A 14,439-nucleotide genomic window follows, 5' to 3' on the forward strand; every position below is an offset into this window, starting at 1 on the left:
TGTAAAGTAAGTATAAGTAAAGTGTCTTCTCTTGGAGGGCATAGGCAGCCTATGTGTATTTGTATATGGCTCTTCCAGGCATAGGTGTGTGTATGTATAGGTAGTACATACGTGAGTGTTTTTTGCCTGTGGTCTTTGTGTTTAGGTATCATGGGGTTGATCAGTATTAGGGGGTGCAGTTGTTCTAGGCGGATCATGTACCTGTTCCTTATCCTGGCACTGGTGCCCTTGGCGCCTTGTCTTGCCCCTGAATCTGGTATTCCTGAAAACTCTGAGAATGAGCCTCCTGGTATCACCCCTTCTTCCTATGAGACCGACCTGATTCCCCACACCCCACATGACAATGAGACCCACGGAGGAGGACACAGGGGCAAACAAAAACTATTCCCTGTTCTGTCTCTGGATTATGATCACGTCCGCGCACCATTTGAGATTGCTTTATGGATCCTCCTGGCTTGTCTGATGAAGCTTGGTGAGTGTGAGCAGCAGGCCTAAACCTGATAAATGTCAGTTTTGGTGGTGGTGGGGGTGAAGTCATTCGCTTCTCTGTAGTCACATTTAATTTGTCCTCTTTCTCTATAAATAAAGGCTTAGTATATTAAACTCTCATAGGGTTTGCAATTCTACACTTTTGCATGTCTCTTTATAAGTGAATGACGTATTATGTATTGATTTAGATAGCATCTCCAGATTTTGTAACGCTGTACAATAGGCAAGTAGTGCATCGCATAACAATTTGGACACGCAGAAACAGAAAATTAGGAAGCCTTGCGAGGAATAGGTCACGCTGGCTTTTGGACTGGGCTAGTGACTATATTCCAGTTATTGGAGGTTATGTATAAACATGTATCCTGTATAAACACAAGACCTGGGAGAAGGAAAATACTGAAATTGTGCAAAATAATTCAGAATGCAGTAGTCGGACCAAAAAGATCTGTAAACAAAAGAATGATTTCATCACACCGTAAAATTAGTCTGTCCTCTGTATGAATATATTTAGTAATTTTAATCCAGAAAGCTGGACATAAATAATCATCACATCCAAAGGAAGCACATCCACAACGGATGTATAAAAAATGGTAATTCAATTTTTACATATTATATGGGTATACTTTTCAACTATTTGCAATGAAGTTGATGGGCCACTTTAGGCAGGGGCCCACTGGCACTGGGTAGCGGGTCATTGATACACTTTGTTTCTGAGAAGGGTGATGGTTCTTATGGATGTGGTTGTTCTGTATCTTTCTGAGTAAAATTATTGTACTGTCACACTGCTGAACATTTTGGCAAGCAAGGGGTTAGGCTGTCATGCTGCATCTTATGACTTGGTTAAGCAATGTGTAATGCATTTGTGGTACACATAATGTGGTTTCTGTCCGTGAAACAATGTTTTCACAGATCTAGTTTTGTTGGCACTGAAGGATACTTATTTGCCTGGAGTAAAATCATCCAGATACCATGTTGGAAGGGAGTAGAGGGTGTTTCCATGGCACTTAAGTGTTTTTGTGTTTTTTTTAGGACGGCTACATATATCTCTCTCCCATGGCTTTTAGAGAGAGATATTTTTGTTAGCTTTCAACATTACTGTTACCACTAAACTCTAGGTGAAAAATGCTAATTCTGAGACAGGACCAGATATTTGAGGTGGCCCATAACAAAAAAAAAATCTAAATATATGCTTGCCAATAACTCGCAATAGCTTGTTAATCACTCCCCTAGAGGTGGAAGACTTGGATATTTTGTTAGATGTTTTTAAAAAAAAAATATTTTATTAATTTTAACGCTTACATATTCTTTCTCTTGTTCTTCGTTTCCCTCTCCCAGCTGCCACTAACCCTAGGCTCACTCTTGACACTCCAACACCATATGCTGACACCCTACCATACACACATGCTAACACCATAGAGTAACTAACATGCTAACACCATGCCCTCACACACATGTATGCTAATGTACATTGCATTAATGCACACACCATACAGTAATACATCATATGCTCACACTTGCAGAGACCATTTATTATTACTAGTATCAAGTTCAGCAAAATATATATGTATTTTTAAGAGTTTGAGGGTTTTGTGTACTATGTTTTCATGGAGCTGCCTATTAGCCATTTCTATGTATTTTAGCTCTGATTATGACAAACACCCTGACTCCTTTATTATAGTGGACGCGGCAAATAGAAGGGATCAGTCTTAATTGCATAGCTCAACTCTAATAAAAGTCTATGCACCTATCATAAGGATCAACAAAGTATGGTGTTTGAGCAGAGAAAGTTCTCCAAAATAGCACATCACTAACAACAATGGCACAACTCTAGGGCACATAACCTCTGTTTGGGTCACTGTGGTAGGTAAATTCTAAGGTAAACAACTTTGGGGATATGAGGATCAGTCAGACACAGTTTTATTTTAGAATTCTAGCTAAGCATCATGGGACTTGTAGTCCCCCCCCTGAGTTGAAGCGCTTCGCTGATAATTAATAGTAACATTAAATAAACATTTTGTGTGAAAAGCTTTGCATTTTGGAGCAATGCATTCTCCCTGCTCGTGTATCAGTTTAACCCCGTATCTTTGAATCTTCTTATAAAGTTATGTTGCAGTGCCTGGTTGAGTAACATTTTTGTAATAAATCTTTTAAATCTCATCAAAGGGAGAAAATATGAAATAGTTTTATGCTTTACTGTTACTGCACAATAAACCTCCATGTGCAAACACCAACTCCACTCCTCTGTATGGGTTCTTGCATAAAGGGAATCTTAAAAGGTTTTAAAATAGCAATTCAGCTATTACTGGATTTAGTCACTCCTGGGTGTGTACTACTAAGCCCTGGTCTTTGTACAATTTAATATTAATTACTTCTGCTGTTTCCATTGCACATTGCGGGCACATTTGCTCATACAGCATCGTCATGCTAAGGGAGATGCAGCAGTGGATTTCTCAGACTGCCAATCCGTGTCCTTTCATTCCTGATGCGTTTGGCTCATCTGCTGCAGAAATAGAGAAAATCATTGGCAATCTTTGGCCGTGCTCCGTTGATGCTTTTTATTTAAGATGGCACTGGTCTGGAAGAATAATTTTAACATTTTAGAACATTTTCAAGACATTTCTAATAGCTTTTGAAGCCCTGTGTGTATCATCCCGGCTTTTATTCTAATAAATCATATATTGCTGATAAACACAGGCTTCTGCAACACATCTGTTAAGCATTCAGTACCTAGTGTGCATCGTCATATTGCTTTTTTCATACTACCTAATCATGATGTATGTAATGTAGATATCCTTTTGTTTAATGCACAAATACTCTAGAAAGGAGTATTAGTTGTAAACTGTGAAACTTTGGTCACAAAACATTCCCGTAGAGAAAATATTTTTTCACTGTCTGAGATTGCTACCTTGACTATATGTATGATAGTGTCTACTCGGGTAGGGTCAATGATGGTTCCCATGGACCGCCTCTGGTGTATTAGGAGCCATCAGGTAATAGAGTGCATGGAAATGTATGGCGCTGCTGTTTTTAGGTGCACATTTTCATGATGTCATGGAACATGAAAATTTTAAGAGGTTAACGAATTATCTCTGGGAGGGGTCCTTGCATTCAACAGTAGTCGAAATAACATGTCTAATGCTGCATTTTGTTACAAAAGTGTTCAATTCTGTAGATTGTACTTATTCCGCTCCAGTGCCCACGGAGATCCCAAAACAAACAATGCATATAAAACTACAGTGCATTTATTGCTCAAAGTTGGGGAGAAAGTGGTCAGTGGATTCCCTTCGTTGAAGTATCCAGTCAGTGGCAGCCATTGAACTCATTGGGAGTGCTTTCCACACATGCAACGAGTGGATTCTGCTGAATCATCCATGCATTTGTAAGGGGAACACCACATACGGTACATTTAAAGGGATCTCTACGCCATCATATACATTAAAGTGCATGGTAAATTTCATAAATTAAGTATATCGTTTAATTTGTCGATCCAGGCTTAGTGGCATACACAGAACTAGTTGTACAACTAAAGATTACTTGAAATCTCTTTCAGGGCCGAGACACAACCTTGGGCTGCGGGCCTTATATATGGAGCGTTCTTTACATGCTACTTATGTTGGATGAGGTTTAGATACAAAGAGGAATTTTGAAGGAAAATTCCAATTGTGTAGGAATTTCCACAGGGACATGAAATAATAAAGCATATTGCTCTGCATTTAGTAATTTGCCCTAGATTTGCCCATTGCAGCATGTGGCGCATAATCATAAAGATGTAGCTGGCTGTAATTGGAATTTATTTGTTACTGGGGACATCATGCATTAATAAGGCGGGCATTTAGAATGTTAGTCTAGTACAGGAGTCAGCAACCTATGGCACGTGTGCCATGCATGGCACCCTTGGTGACTTTGCACGGCACTCATAGCTGCTAAAGCCAAACTAGCTCTTGCCTATCAGGAGTCCCAATGGGTCTTCAGCAACCCATACTGCTAGATATACACAGAGCAGCAGAAGAAGCCTCCCCCTTATACAAGTAATACAAACACATGCACAGTCCCAACACACACAACACCACTGACCATCCACATAGACACAACCCCACAAGCAGCCTCTCACGTGCAATATCACAAGCAGCCCACACATACACACACCAAACACAGAATGTGACATATCCGCACAATTTCACAAGCATTCCCCTTACACAGCACACATTCATAGGTACCATACACAACACCACAAACTACTCATGAACATTTACAATATAACCGCCCACATAATACAGCGCTACAAAGAAACTGCAGCCCCCATAAATAACACAAGTAGAGTATGGAAAGATACACACTTCAATTTTAAAAAAATAGGACTGGCACGCCAAGGGACTACAAGATCTTGTTTTGGCACAGTACTACTAAAAGGTTGCCTACCCCTGGTCTAGTAAAACAAAAAATCTTTCTAACGTTCCCCCTCCAAGCCTTGTCATATGGGATTTTTGTCAACAATCATAAGTATGTTACATGCTAGGGGGTCACTACTCTTTCCCCTTTGTTTTTTTTGTCTTTCCTCATACATCATCTTTATGTTTATTGTTCAATATGTTATTAAGCCTGCATCACTCAACTGTTTCTATTATGTGATATACAAATTTATTTCCTCAAGGAGTTTTACATAACAATGAGTTTTTAAGGTAGCATACACTGTCCCTGGTTGAAGAGTAGATGTGATTGCCCCACCCCGGAGACATTGTAGAAACCTTTTGGGCAGGATTTGATGGACCGTTCCGGAAATAGTAGAGGTGTATCTGGTAACGGCCTGAGCTAGCACCAAAATGATTATATTATGATCGTCGGACTTTGCTATTACTCATTGCCATTGATTATCTTAATACGTTAGTGGAAGTTGTGCTCAAACAGGAAAAACAAGGTGTGTTTTGTGTAGAATAATTCTGCTTACCTACGTATCTCTCTACGTGTAAGTGTTATCAGTTTAATTTACCATGTAATGGTAGAATAATGCAGGGAAAAACTAAATGGTCTCAAGCTGGAACCTTTTGTAGTAAGGAGAATGGCTGTGTTTGCATAAGTGAAGCAGATAGTAGTGGGAAAATACACACCTTCATATGCACCTATTTACACACCAAAAAAATGTAGTGTTGAAACGTTTGTTGGGAGACACATATCTGATCTGTTATTATGATTTACTCTACTAAGGTCCTCCAGGTGTAGACCAAGTGTGGACACAGAAACCATTACTAAGCTTTTTTATTAGACACCGCATATGGAGCATTTAGTAAAATGTCTATCACAAAGCCTGGCGATGCTTACCCCTGCGTTTCTTCCTGTTTGGACTTCAGGCAGACTTGTTGCTACATTACCTTCCAGCTCTGCAACATCCATACATATTCTCTTTTGCTTTTAATAATATGCTGCTTTAAGTCTCCCACACAGTAGTTAATTATGGAGTTAGAAAAACAATTATCTGCTTTTGTGCTGATGCAGTGATACGTTTCAACTATATGTTTTACAGACACAAATTATTCTCAAGCTTAATGCCCTCCAAGGCCTGTATGTCTTTGTTTGCTGGGTAAAGTGTCTGGCGTTTTGTTCTGTACTGCTCAAGGTGACCTGAAGACTCAGCTGTTGTCGGAGAACTGCATTGTATGTGGGTGTGACCCTTCCCTAGCCGATTGAAAGTCTGGCATCTCGTAGCAATGTGCTTCCTTTTTAAAGTACCGCTAAAGCCTGTAATAATCATACAAATGAGACTGTATTTATTATTATGAAACATTTAAATGTGTTTGTGCCAGAGAAATATTTGTGTATAATTATGACTCTTGTATTGAGACTACTCATGAAAAGGATGCGCACGATGTCCTGTCTTTTGCTCTATCTCTCTCCCCTCCTTCTCTTCCACTCCTAAATTTTCTCTCATCCTTTTTCTTTGCATCCCTTTTCTGTCTCTCCTCTCTCTCCCTCTCCTTATTTTCTCTCCTCTCCTCTCCTCAATCTTTCATTTCTTTCCCCATCTCTCTATTCTCCCTCTTTTTCTTCTCCTTCTTCCTCTCCTGTGATCTTTTCCCCTCTCTCCCCCTACACGTTCTTCTCTTCCCACTCTCATTGCCCTCTCCATTTTTTTTCTCTCTCCTTTACCCTTCTTTCTTATCCATGTGCCTTGTTTCTCCCTACCCTTTCTTCTGTCTTATCTCTCACTACAATAGTTGTGTGTGTGCTGTGTGATTTTGAAGTCTTCAGCACTCATACCCCCCTCCCTACACACACAATGAATGACCAGCCTCCTACAGGCAGTATGGAGTAGCAGGATCCGTTCAGCATACATGATTTGCAAAGCTCAAATACAGTGAGCATTTGTCATCCACTCCTAGTGAACTTTATCTGGTGTGATCAGATAGCTCTGTTAGAGTAAATAGAGTATGAGTGCATACATTCCCTCTTTTGACACTAAATCCCCCTTTCCCTCTTTCCTCGCCTGATGTTACAAAAATGTGTGTAGACCCCGAAAATGTGTTTAAATTGTGTAAATACAATACATTATTCTTCTATGCCTTACTCGTCACAAAGTCACATAAAAAGTCTTGGTAAAGTCCCACCTTTAACCATAATTCCTAAACCAAAGGTGTCTCTTTTTTTGGCAATTTAAAATGTGCGGGGTATGTGAGTGTTTGAGTAATTGTTTATTTTCCATTCTCTGATCTACAGGATTCCATGTCATTCCCACAGTGTCCAATGTGGTTCCTGAGAGTTGTCTGCTGATTGTGGTGGGGCTCTTGGTTGGTGGACTAATCAAGGCAGTGGGTGAAACTCCTCCAGTATTGAAGTCAGATGTGTTTTTCCTGTATCTGTTGCCTCCTATCATCCTGGATGCTGGGTATTTTTTACCTCTACGCCCTTTTACAGAGAACCTGGGGACTATTTTAATGTTTGCTCTGGTGGGCACACTCTGGAATGCTTTCTTTGTGGGCTCCTTGCTATTTGCTGTATGCCAGATTGGAGGTTCAAAACTTTCTGGGGTTAACCTGTTAGCCAACTTGCTCTTCGGCAGCATCATTTCAGCAGTGGATCCAGTAGCTGTGTTAGCAGTCTTTGAAGAAATTCACATCAATGAACTTCTTCACATCCTAGTTTTTGGAGAATCTTTACTCAATGATGCAGTCACTGTGGTAAGTTTGTTTTTCTTTAGCCCATGTCTTGTACAACAGAACTAGACGGCCAATACAGATCAGCTGGCTCCTTGCTGGTCCCGGTTTTCCTTGTCTATTTACCTAGTTCCCCAGTACTGTTCATTGCCCTGAAAACCATACTGTCATTTACTTGGGTCATTTTTGTACCTCTTAATTTATATCTGATTCCATTCTTTCTCTTCTCCAGGTCCTGTACCATCTGTTTGAAGAATTTGCTGGTCTGGAACAGCTCACATTCCGTGAAATCTCTCTAGGGTTCCTAAGTTTCTTTGTGGTGGCCCTGGGAGGAGTGTTTGTTGGATTGGTATATGGCATTATTGCAGCCTTCACTTCCCGATTTACTTCCCACATCCGTGTTATCGAGCCGCTCTTTGTTTTCCTGTACAGTTACATGGCCTATTTGTCTGCAGAACTCTTCCATCTTTCCGGCATAATGGCGTAAGTCTTTTCTCTCGACTTCTGATTCTTTTTTTTCCCCACTTTCCCATTTCCTGGTGTCAAAGTAGATTTGTCAAAGTCTAAATTTTCCTTCTGTGTTAGCAACTTCTCTGTGTAACCACCTCCAGCCTCTACTCTGTCTTGCAATTCTTTCCCAGTTTAATGTGGGTATATGGTCCACCTAGGGCTAGATGTTACTGCAAACCTAGGGTTATAATAAATATCTTAAGCTTTTCCGGCAATGCTGGAGAAGTCTGCTTGTAATAACGGACCTACTTTTTTTCTTTTACCTCTAATTTTAGACCATCATTCTGGTTATATTAATCTTTCTTGCTTAAAGGGCAAGTCCATGAAAATAAACATTTTTCTTCTAGAGCATAAAACACAGTGCTGTCTACAGTAATGTAGGTTAACACTGACAAAACCCAGACTGCTGGCTGCCATTGTTGTTAGTCATGTGATATCTGGGTGACTTTGTCTGCTCAAACACCACACTTTATGGCAATGCCAAGTGACTACTGAAAGTCTATGAAGGAAGGGGCCTGGGTGATTTTAAACTTTTGTTTCTGTCTATCTTTTGCAGTCTTATTGCATCTGGGGTGGTAATGAGGCCTTATGTTGAGGCCAATATCTCGCACAAGTCCCACACTACCATAAAGTACTTCCTGAAGATGTGGAGCAGTGTAAGTGAAACTTTAATTTTCATCTTCTTGGGGGTCTCCACTGTAGCAGGACCTCATGACTGGAACTGGACCTATGTCATCAGCACCTTAATCTTCTGTCTGATTGCACGCGTGCTAGGTATGTTGACACACCTTCAAAATAGAATTCATAACCATGTTACATCTTTCTGTGATTTGATGTGAAAGTGTGCAGCTCCACAAATTATAGTTTGCCTTTAATGGATTGTTCTCATTCTATATAGTAGGGGAGGGATCTAAATAAACTGGGGGACTGGGCACACAAATGGCAGATGAAATTTAATGTAGATAAATGTAAAGTTATACACTTCGGGGAAGGGAATGCACAAGCAACCTACACCCTAAACGGTAGTGAATTAGTTAGACAATAAACTAGGCAACAATGTGCAATGTCAGTCAGCAGTTGCTAAGGCCAGTAAGGTATTGTCGTGTATAAAAAGGGGCATCAATTCGCGGGATAAAAATATAATTTTGCCTCTGTATAAATCAATGATAAGGCCGCACCTTGAATATGCTGTGCAATTTTGGGCACCTATTCTAAAGAAGGATATCATAGCACTAGAAAGGGTGCAGAGGCAGCCTACAAAATTAATAAAAGGAATGGAGCACTATAGTTATGAAGAAAGGTTAACAAATTTAAATCTGTTTAGTTTAGAAAAACGTCGCCTCAGAGGATATATGATAACATTATATAAATATATTCGGGGCCAATACAAACCATTGTGTGGAAATCTGTTCATAAACAGGACTATGCATAGGACACGTGATCACGTGTTCAGACTGGAAGAAAGGAGGTTTAGACTAAAGCAGAGGAAAGGGTTTTTTACAGTAAGGACAATAAGGATGTGGAATTCTCTGCCTGCAGAGGTAGTTTTATCGGAGTCTGTACAGACGTTTAAACAGCAACTGGATGAATACTTGGAAAAACATAATATTCGGGGATATAATCTTTAATTATGGGGAAACAGCTTATTGATCCAAGGAGAAATCTGACTGCCATTTTGGAAGATGGAATTTTTTTCCCTGATTAGTGCAAAATTGGAAAGAGTCAAACTGGGGTTTTTTTGCCTTCTTTTGGATCAACAGCAAAAAATTAACCGATATAGGAAAGGCTGAACTTGATGGACACATGTCTTTTTTCAGCCTATGTAACTATGTAACATCTGGTCTTGTTTTGCCATGGCAGACTCTTTTTTTTTTTTTTTCTTCTTCATGTCCTGTATGATGACTGTCCTTTATAAGCAGCAAACCATCCTTTTAAAGGCAGGAAAGTTTGTTTGCAGAGGTCAGGGAAAGAGCAGGAGGGATTTTAATGAGTGAACAAAAAATGGCAGCATGTTAGTAATGCATTACTTTGGGGGGGGTGAATCCATAGAAAGTAAAATAGTGGCTTTTATAGTAAGAACTTTACTTTAGTCCATAACTTATTTATATTCGTATTTAATATACATTATATATATATATAAATATATTAGCATTGAAACAGCTTCACAGTTACTTTCTACATTTTGACCTGTGTTTTTAAAAGCAAAATCCCAGCAAAATAAATCACTTTGAAGCTTTTAATATAAATCTTTTTTTTTTTTTTTTTATGTATATTTTTTAGTGAAATATAGTGTTTCTAAATTTTATTTTTACCAGGTGTCCTGGGGTTAACCTGGTTCATCAATAAATTCCGAATAGTCAAACTGACACCCAAGGACCAATTCATCATTGCATATGGAGGACTGAGGGGGGCTATTGCCTTCTCACTGGCATACCTTCTAGATAGTAGACACTTCCCAAAAAGAGAAATGTTCCTCACCGCAATCATCACCGTTATCTTCTTTACAGTCTTTGTACAGGTGGGTGTTGAAACAGACCCTGATTTTGTCTTAAGAATGGCTAGAAATAAATGGTTATTTGTAAAGTTGTAATGGGCACAAGCAAATATGATTGATTCATTTCCCTAACAGAGTTTGTCAAATGTCTGAATATGTATTGCTGTTATTTGTTGTATAAATATAAAATGTTCTTATAAAGGGGATGACAATCCGTCCACTTGTTGAGCTGTTAGCAGTGAAGAAGAAACAAGAGAGCAAGAGGTCAATTAACGAGGAGATTCACACACAGGTAACTAGCCTATGCTTCTTAACGGATAACTTGCAGTTAAACCCCTTATATTCGCTCATTTGATTGTTTTCTCTTTTTTCTGTTCCTATATACATGTGCCCACATTTTCTTCCGGTTTTTCACTTTCCTGGATGTGTCCTATGTTGAAATGTTTCCCTGACATTCATGCTGAGTGTATATGCTTTATATCTTTCAAAATATGCTGTATACTGGTTGTAATACAATGCGGTTTTCTGGTAATCTGGAATACCACCACACCACACCACCAACAAAAAAAGGTCATATCTGGGTGACAGGTCCTCAAAGTTGTGCCATAGGCTAATGCTTACCCTCCTTTTCTCTGTTTTAGTTTCTGGATCACCTTCTGACAGGAATTGAGGATATATGTGGGCATTATGGCCATCACCATTGGAAGGATAAGTAGGTCACCTTGTTCTCCCATGTTGATAGGTTGTGTATTTATGACACTTGTACATTCAGCTTGTTTACAGAGCTTGTTTTGTTTTTTAGCAGAAACACAGGGGAAAACTGTATGTTTGGGCAAATATAATTTTAAATACATGGAAGGAATAGCTAATTATTGCCTTGACTGAGGTACTTTTCCTGTTTGAGTTAAATCTTAACATCTAGTTATTTACTACCCAGATTGAACCGTTTCAATAAGAAGTATGTGAAGAAGTGCCTTATCGCTGGAGAGAGGTCAACAGAACCACAATTAATTGCTTTCTATCACAAAATGGAAATGAAACAAGCAATTGAACTGGTAGAGAGTGGCGGCCTTGGGAAGATTCCATCCACAGTGTCTACAGTCTCTATGCAGTGAGTGGAATGGAGGAATCAGGTTTTTTTCTTTTGTTTAAGAGCAAAAATGATTGTGAGGTGAAAATGGGAGAATTTTGGAGTATGATATCACTAGGGGGAAGAAGTTGTAAGTATCATTGTAAAGAGAACTCAGTCTTTTGATATCTTTAGGAAAGTGTAATGAGTGATCTTATTTCTTCTTGTTGCCTATATTTTAACAGTATTTGAGTATATGAATGTATTAGAATGTATTTTTCTCTATGCCTTTTTGCAGGAATATTCAACCCAGACCCAAAGCATCAGAAAGAATCATCCCAACTTTGTCAAAGGTAAAAGAGGAGGAGATACGCAAGATCCTTCGTACTAACCTACAGAAGACACGTCAAAGGGTGAGGAACATTAAAATCCTAAGCTTTGTTTTGCATCAACCCTTTGTTTGTGTTTCTCTGGCACAATGCAGTCTTTCATTTCTTCCATTTGCCTTTCTCAGCTACGTTCTTATAACCGACATACATTGGTAGCTGATCCATATGAAGATGCTTGGAACCAAATGTTACTTCGCAGGCAGAAAGTACATCAGATGGAGCAGCGGGTAAGTGGGGACAGAGGCTGAAACAAGGCTTAGAGATATAACTTAATAGAAAGAAGGCATTGAACAATGAAATGTGGGAAAAAAAGAATCAGGGGAGGAGGAGTTGTTAGAGGGGCGATGACGGATTTAGATATGCATTCGAAGTAGTATTTATAGTAGTAGTATGTGGCCTGAAGATGGACAGCATGGATTGGCAGCAGCATTTTATTATGTTCTATTCTAGGCAACCAACTACTTAACAGTCCCTGCTCATAAACTGGATTCTCCCACCCTGTCCAGGGCCCGTGTGGGCTCAGGTGAGTGTGCTGTTATGAAGACCATTTTCATGTTTTTACTACCTCTCTTGATCCTTAATCTCTCTTTAAATTGATGTACCCACACAAATTATATATTGTTTTGTTTTTTTCAGCACAAGTAGGGCTTTTGTTTGAAACCATAATAATACATTTTAAGAGATTATTTTGTATGAATACAAATTTTAAAAAAGGCAAATGTATACAAAGTGTGCACAGCTAGAGCCAATGGGAAAAATACACAAAATATACTCATTACGTTCCAATGATTTGGAGACACACAAAAAAAACTGAAAAAAAATATTTTATGTTCAACAATATCCCCTAATTTTGTTAATCACCCCCAATTCAAATTACCTCATACATTTTTTTAAGTAGTCAATCCACCATATAGTTTTGGATAATTTTTATTTTGCTCTCTATCAGATGTATAGAGATCCACTTTGGGGTCTCTATTATTTTTGAGGTCCCATTCTCCATACCAGTGCAAAACCAGCGATGTAAGAAAAAGTATTGCCCTTTGACCCCAAAATGTAATCGAGTCTTTAATCAACTTTTTTATTGGATCAACATTCTTGCTTCCCTCCTCACCTTTTTTGTTCTTCTCCACCATCAATGATATTTCCGTTTTAACTGGTCCCCTTCTTGTTTTAATTTCACCTTTGTTGTCTTCCTAAGATCCTCTTGCTTATGAACCAAAGTCAAACTCAAAGGACCTCCCAGTGATCACCATAGATCCTGCATCCCCCGAGTCAGTTGATCTCATGGATGAAACACAAGAGGATGAGGATGAACGTGGACTCACAATGAAATCCAAGGAGCCGCCCTCTCCTGGGGCAGACGATGTCTTTGCCCCCAGTGATAGCCCAAACTCTCAACGTCTGCAACGATGCTTGAGTGACCCAGGTCCCCAGCCAGAGGAAAGTCAACCTTTTCTTCAAAAGCCAGAGTGATCTCTTTGCCCTCCTAGACTATACCGTGCTGAACAGAGATAAGTGTGCCAGTAAATGCTCTAAACCAGTGTGTACAAAATATCATTGTGCACGGCTGGAGAAAAGTATCTCACTTGAAACATTTTCTCTTCTTTGTGCAGCACCTCTGTTGGCCCATCTTACTTCACATTGCACCCCCTACAGCCTCCCTTTTATTTTCCCTCCTCCCATTCCTGTGGGCCTTTCTTTTATATTTGTAACCAAAGAATATTGAATTATTTTGTATATTTGATTTGATATTTGGTTCACTGTATAGCTATATATATTATGTTTTCTAGGTGGTGATTAGATTATATTCTGCATTATGTAAAAGGGAAAAAAAAACTCCAGCCCCAGAGTAAAAGGATTTTTTAAATAGCCAGATCCTGCTCTACTTAAATGTGTTTCGACTTTTTGAGCCAACTCTTACACCAGCTCTGAAGCTTTACAATGATCTTTTCGGAGGGCTTGACCATCCCATCTTTACGTTCAAACACTGCTTGTAAGTAAGGGAATATACAGATATACAGACCTGTATTCTGGTCTTCTGTGTCTAGCACTGGTTTACATGTAGGTGACACACTCCCTCTAGTAAGGGAGTCAGGGTTATTATATTATCAGAACATTCTCTTCATGTGAATGCATATATATATATATATATATATATATATATATATATATATATATATATATATATATATATATATATATATATATATATATATATAATTAAAAAAGTGCACATGAACGCATAAACCTAGAACCCATCACACCAGCAGCAAATACCTTAAGTTTTTGAAAAACATTAGCATTAGTTTAATTACCATTTTTGTTTTCTTTTTTTTTTTTATT

At 38.9% G+C, this 14,439-nt stretch overlaps 1 protein-coding gene across 1 annotated transcript; it reads left to right on the forward strand.

Annotated features, from left to right (window-relative positions):
- Positions 1 to 360: 360 nt before the first annotated feature.
- On the forward strand, positions 361 to 13,569 carry LOC149287990 (sodium/hydrogen exchanger 1-like). Its single transcript, XM_089492241.1, has 12 exons — positions 361 to 472; positions 7,198 to 7,658; positions 7,867 to 8,117; positions 8,701 to 8,918; positions 10,460 to 10,662; positions 10,841 to 10,930; positions 11,280 to 11,350; positions 11,576 to 11,749; positions 12,006 to 12,120; positions 12,222 to 12,323; positions 12,547 to 12,619; positions 13,295 to 13,569. The coding sequence occupies exons 1-12, from the start codon at positions 463 to 465 to the stop codon at positions 13,567 to 13,569; spliced, it is 2,043 nt and encodes a 680-aa protein (XP_089348367.1). The 5' UTR covers positions 361 to 462.
- The last annotated feature ends 870 nt before the right edge of the window (positions 13,570 to 14,439 follow it).

Source organism: Sceloporus occidentalis, unplaced genomic scaffold (genome assembly GCF_023333645.1).
Source record: "Sceloporus occidentalis isolate IW3139 unplaced genomic scaffold, rSceOcc1.0.p SCAF_55, whole genome shotgun sequence".
NCBI lineage: Eukaryota > Metazoa > Chordata > Lepidosauria > Squamata > Phrynosomatidae > Sceloporus > Sceloporus occidentalis.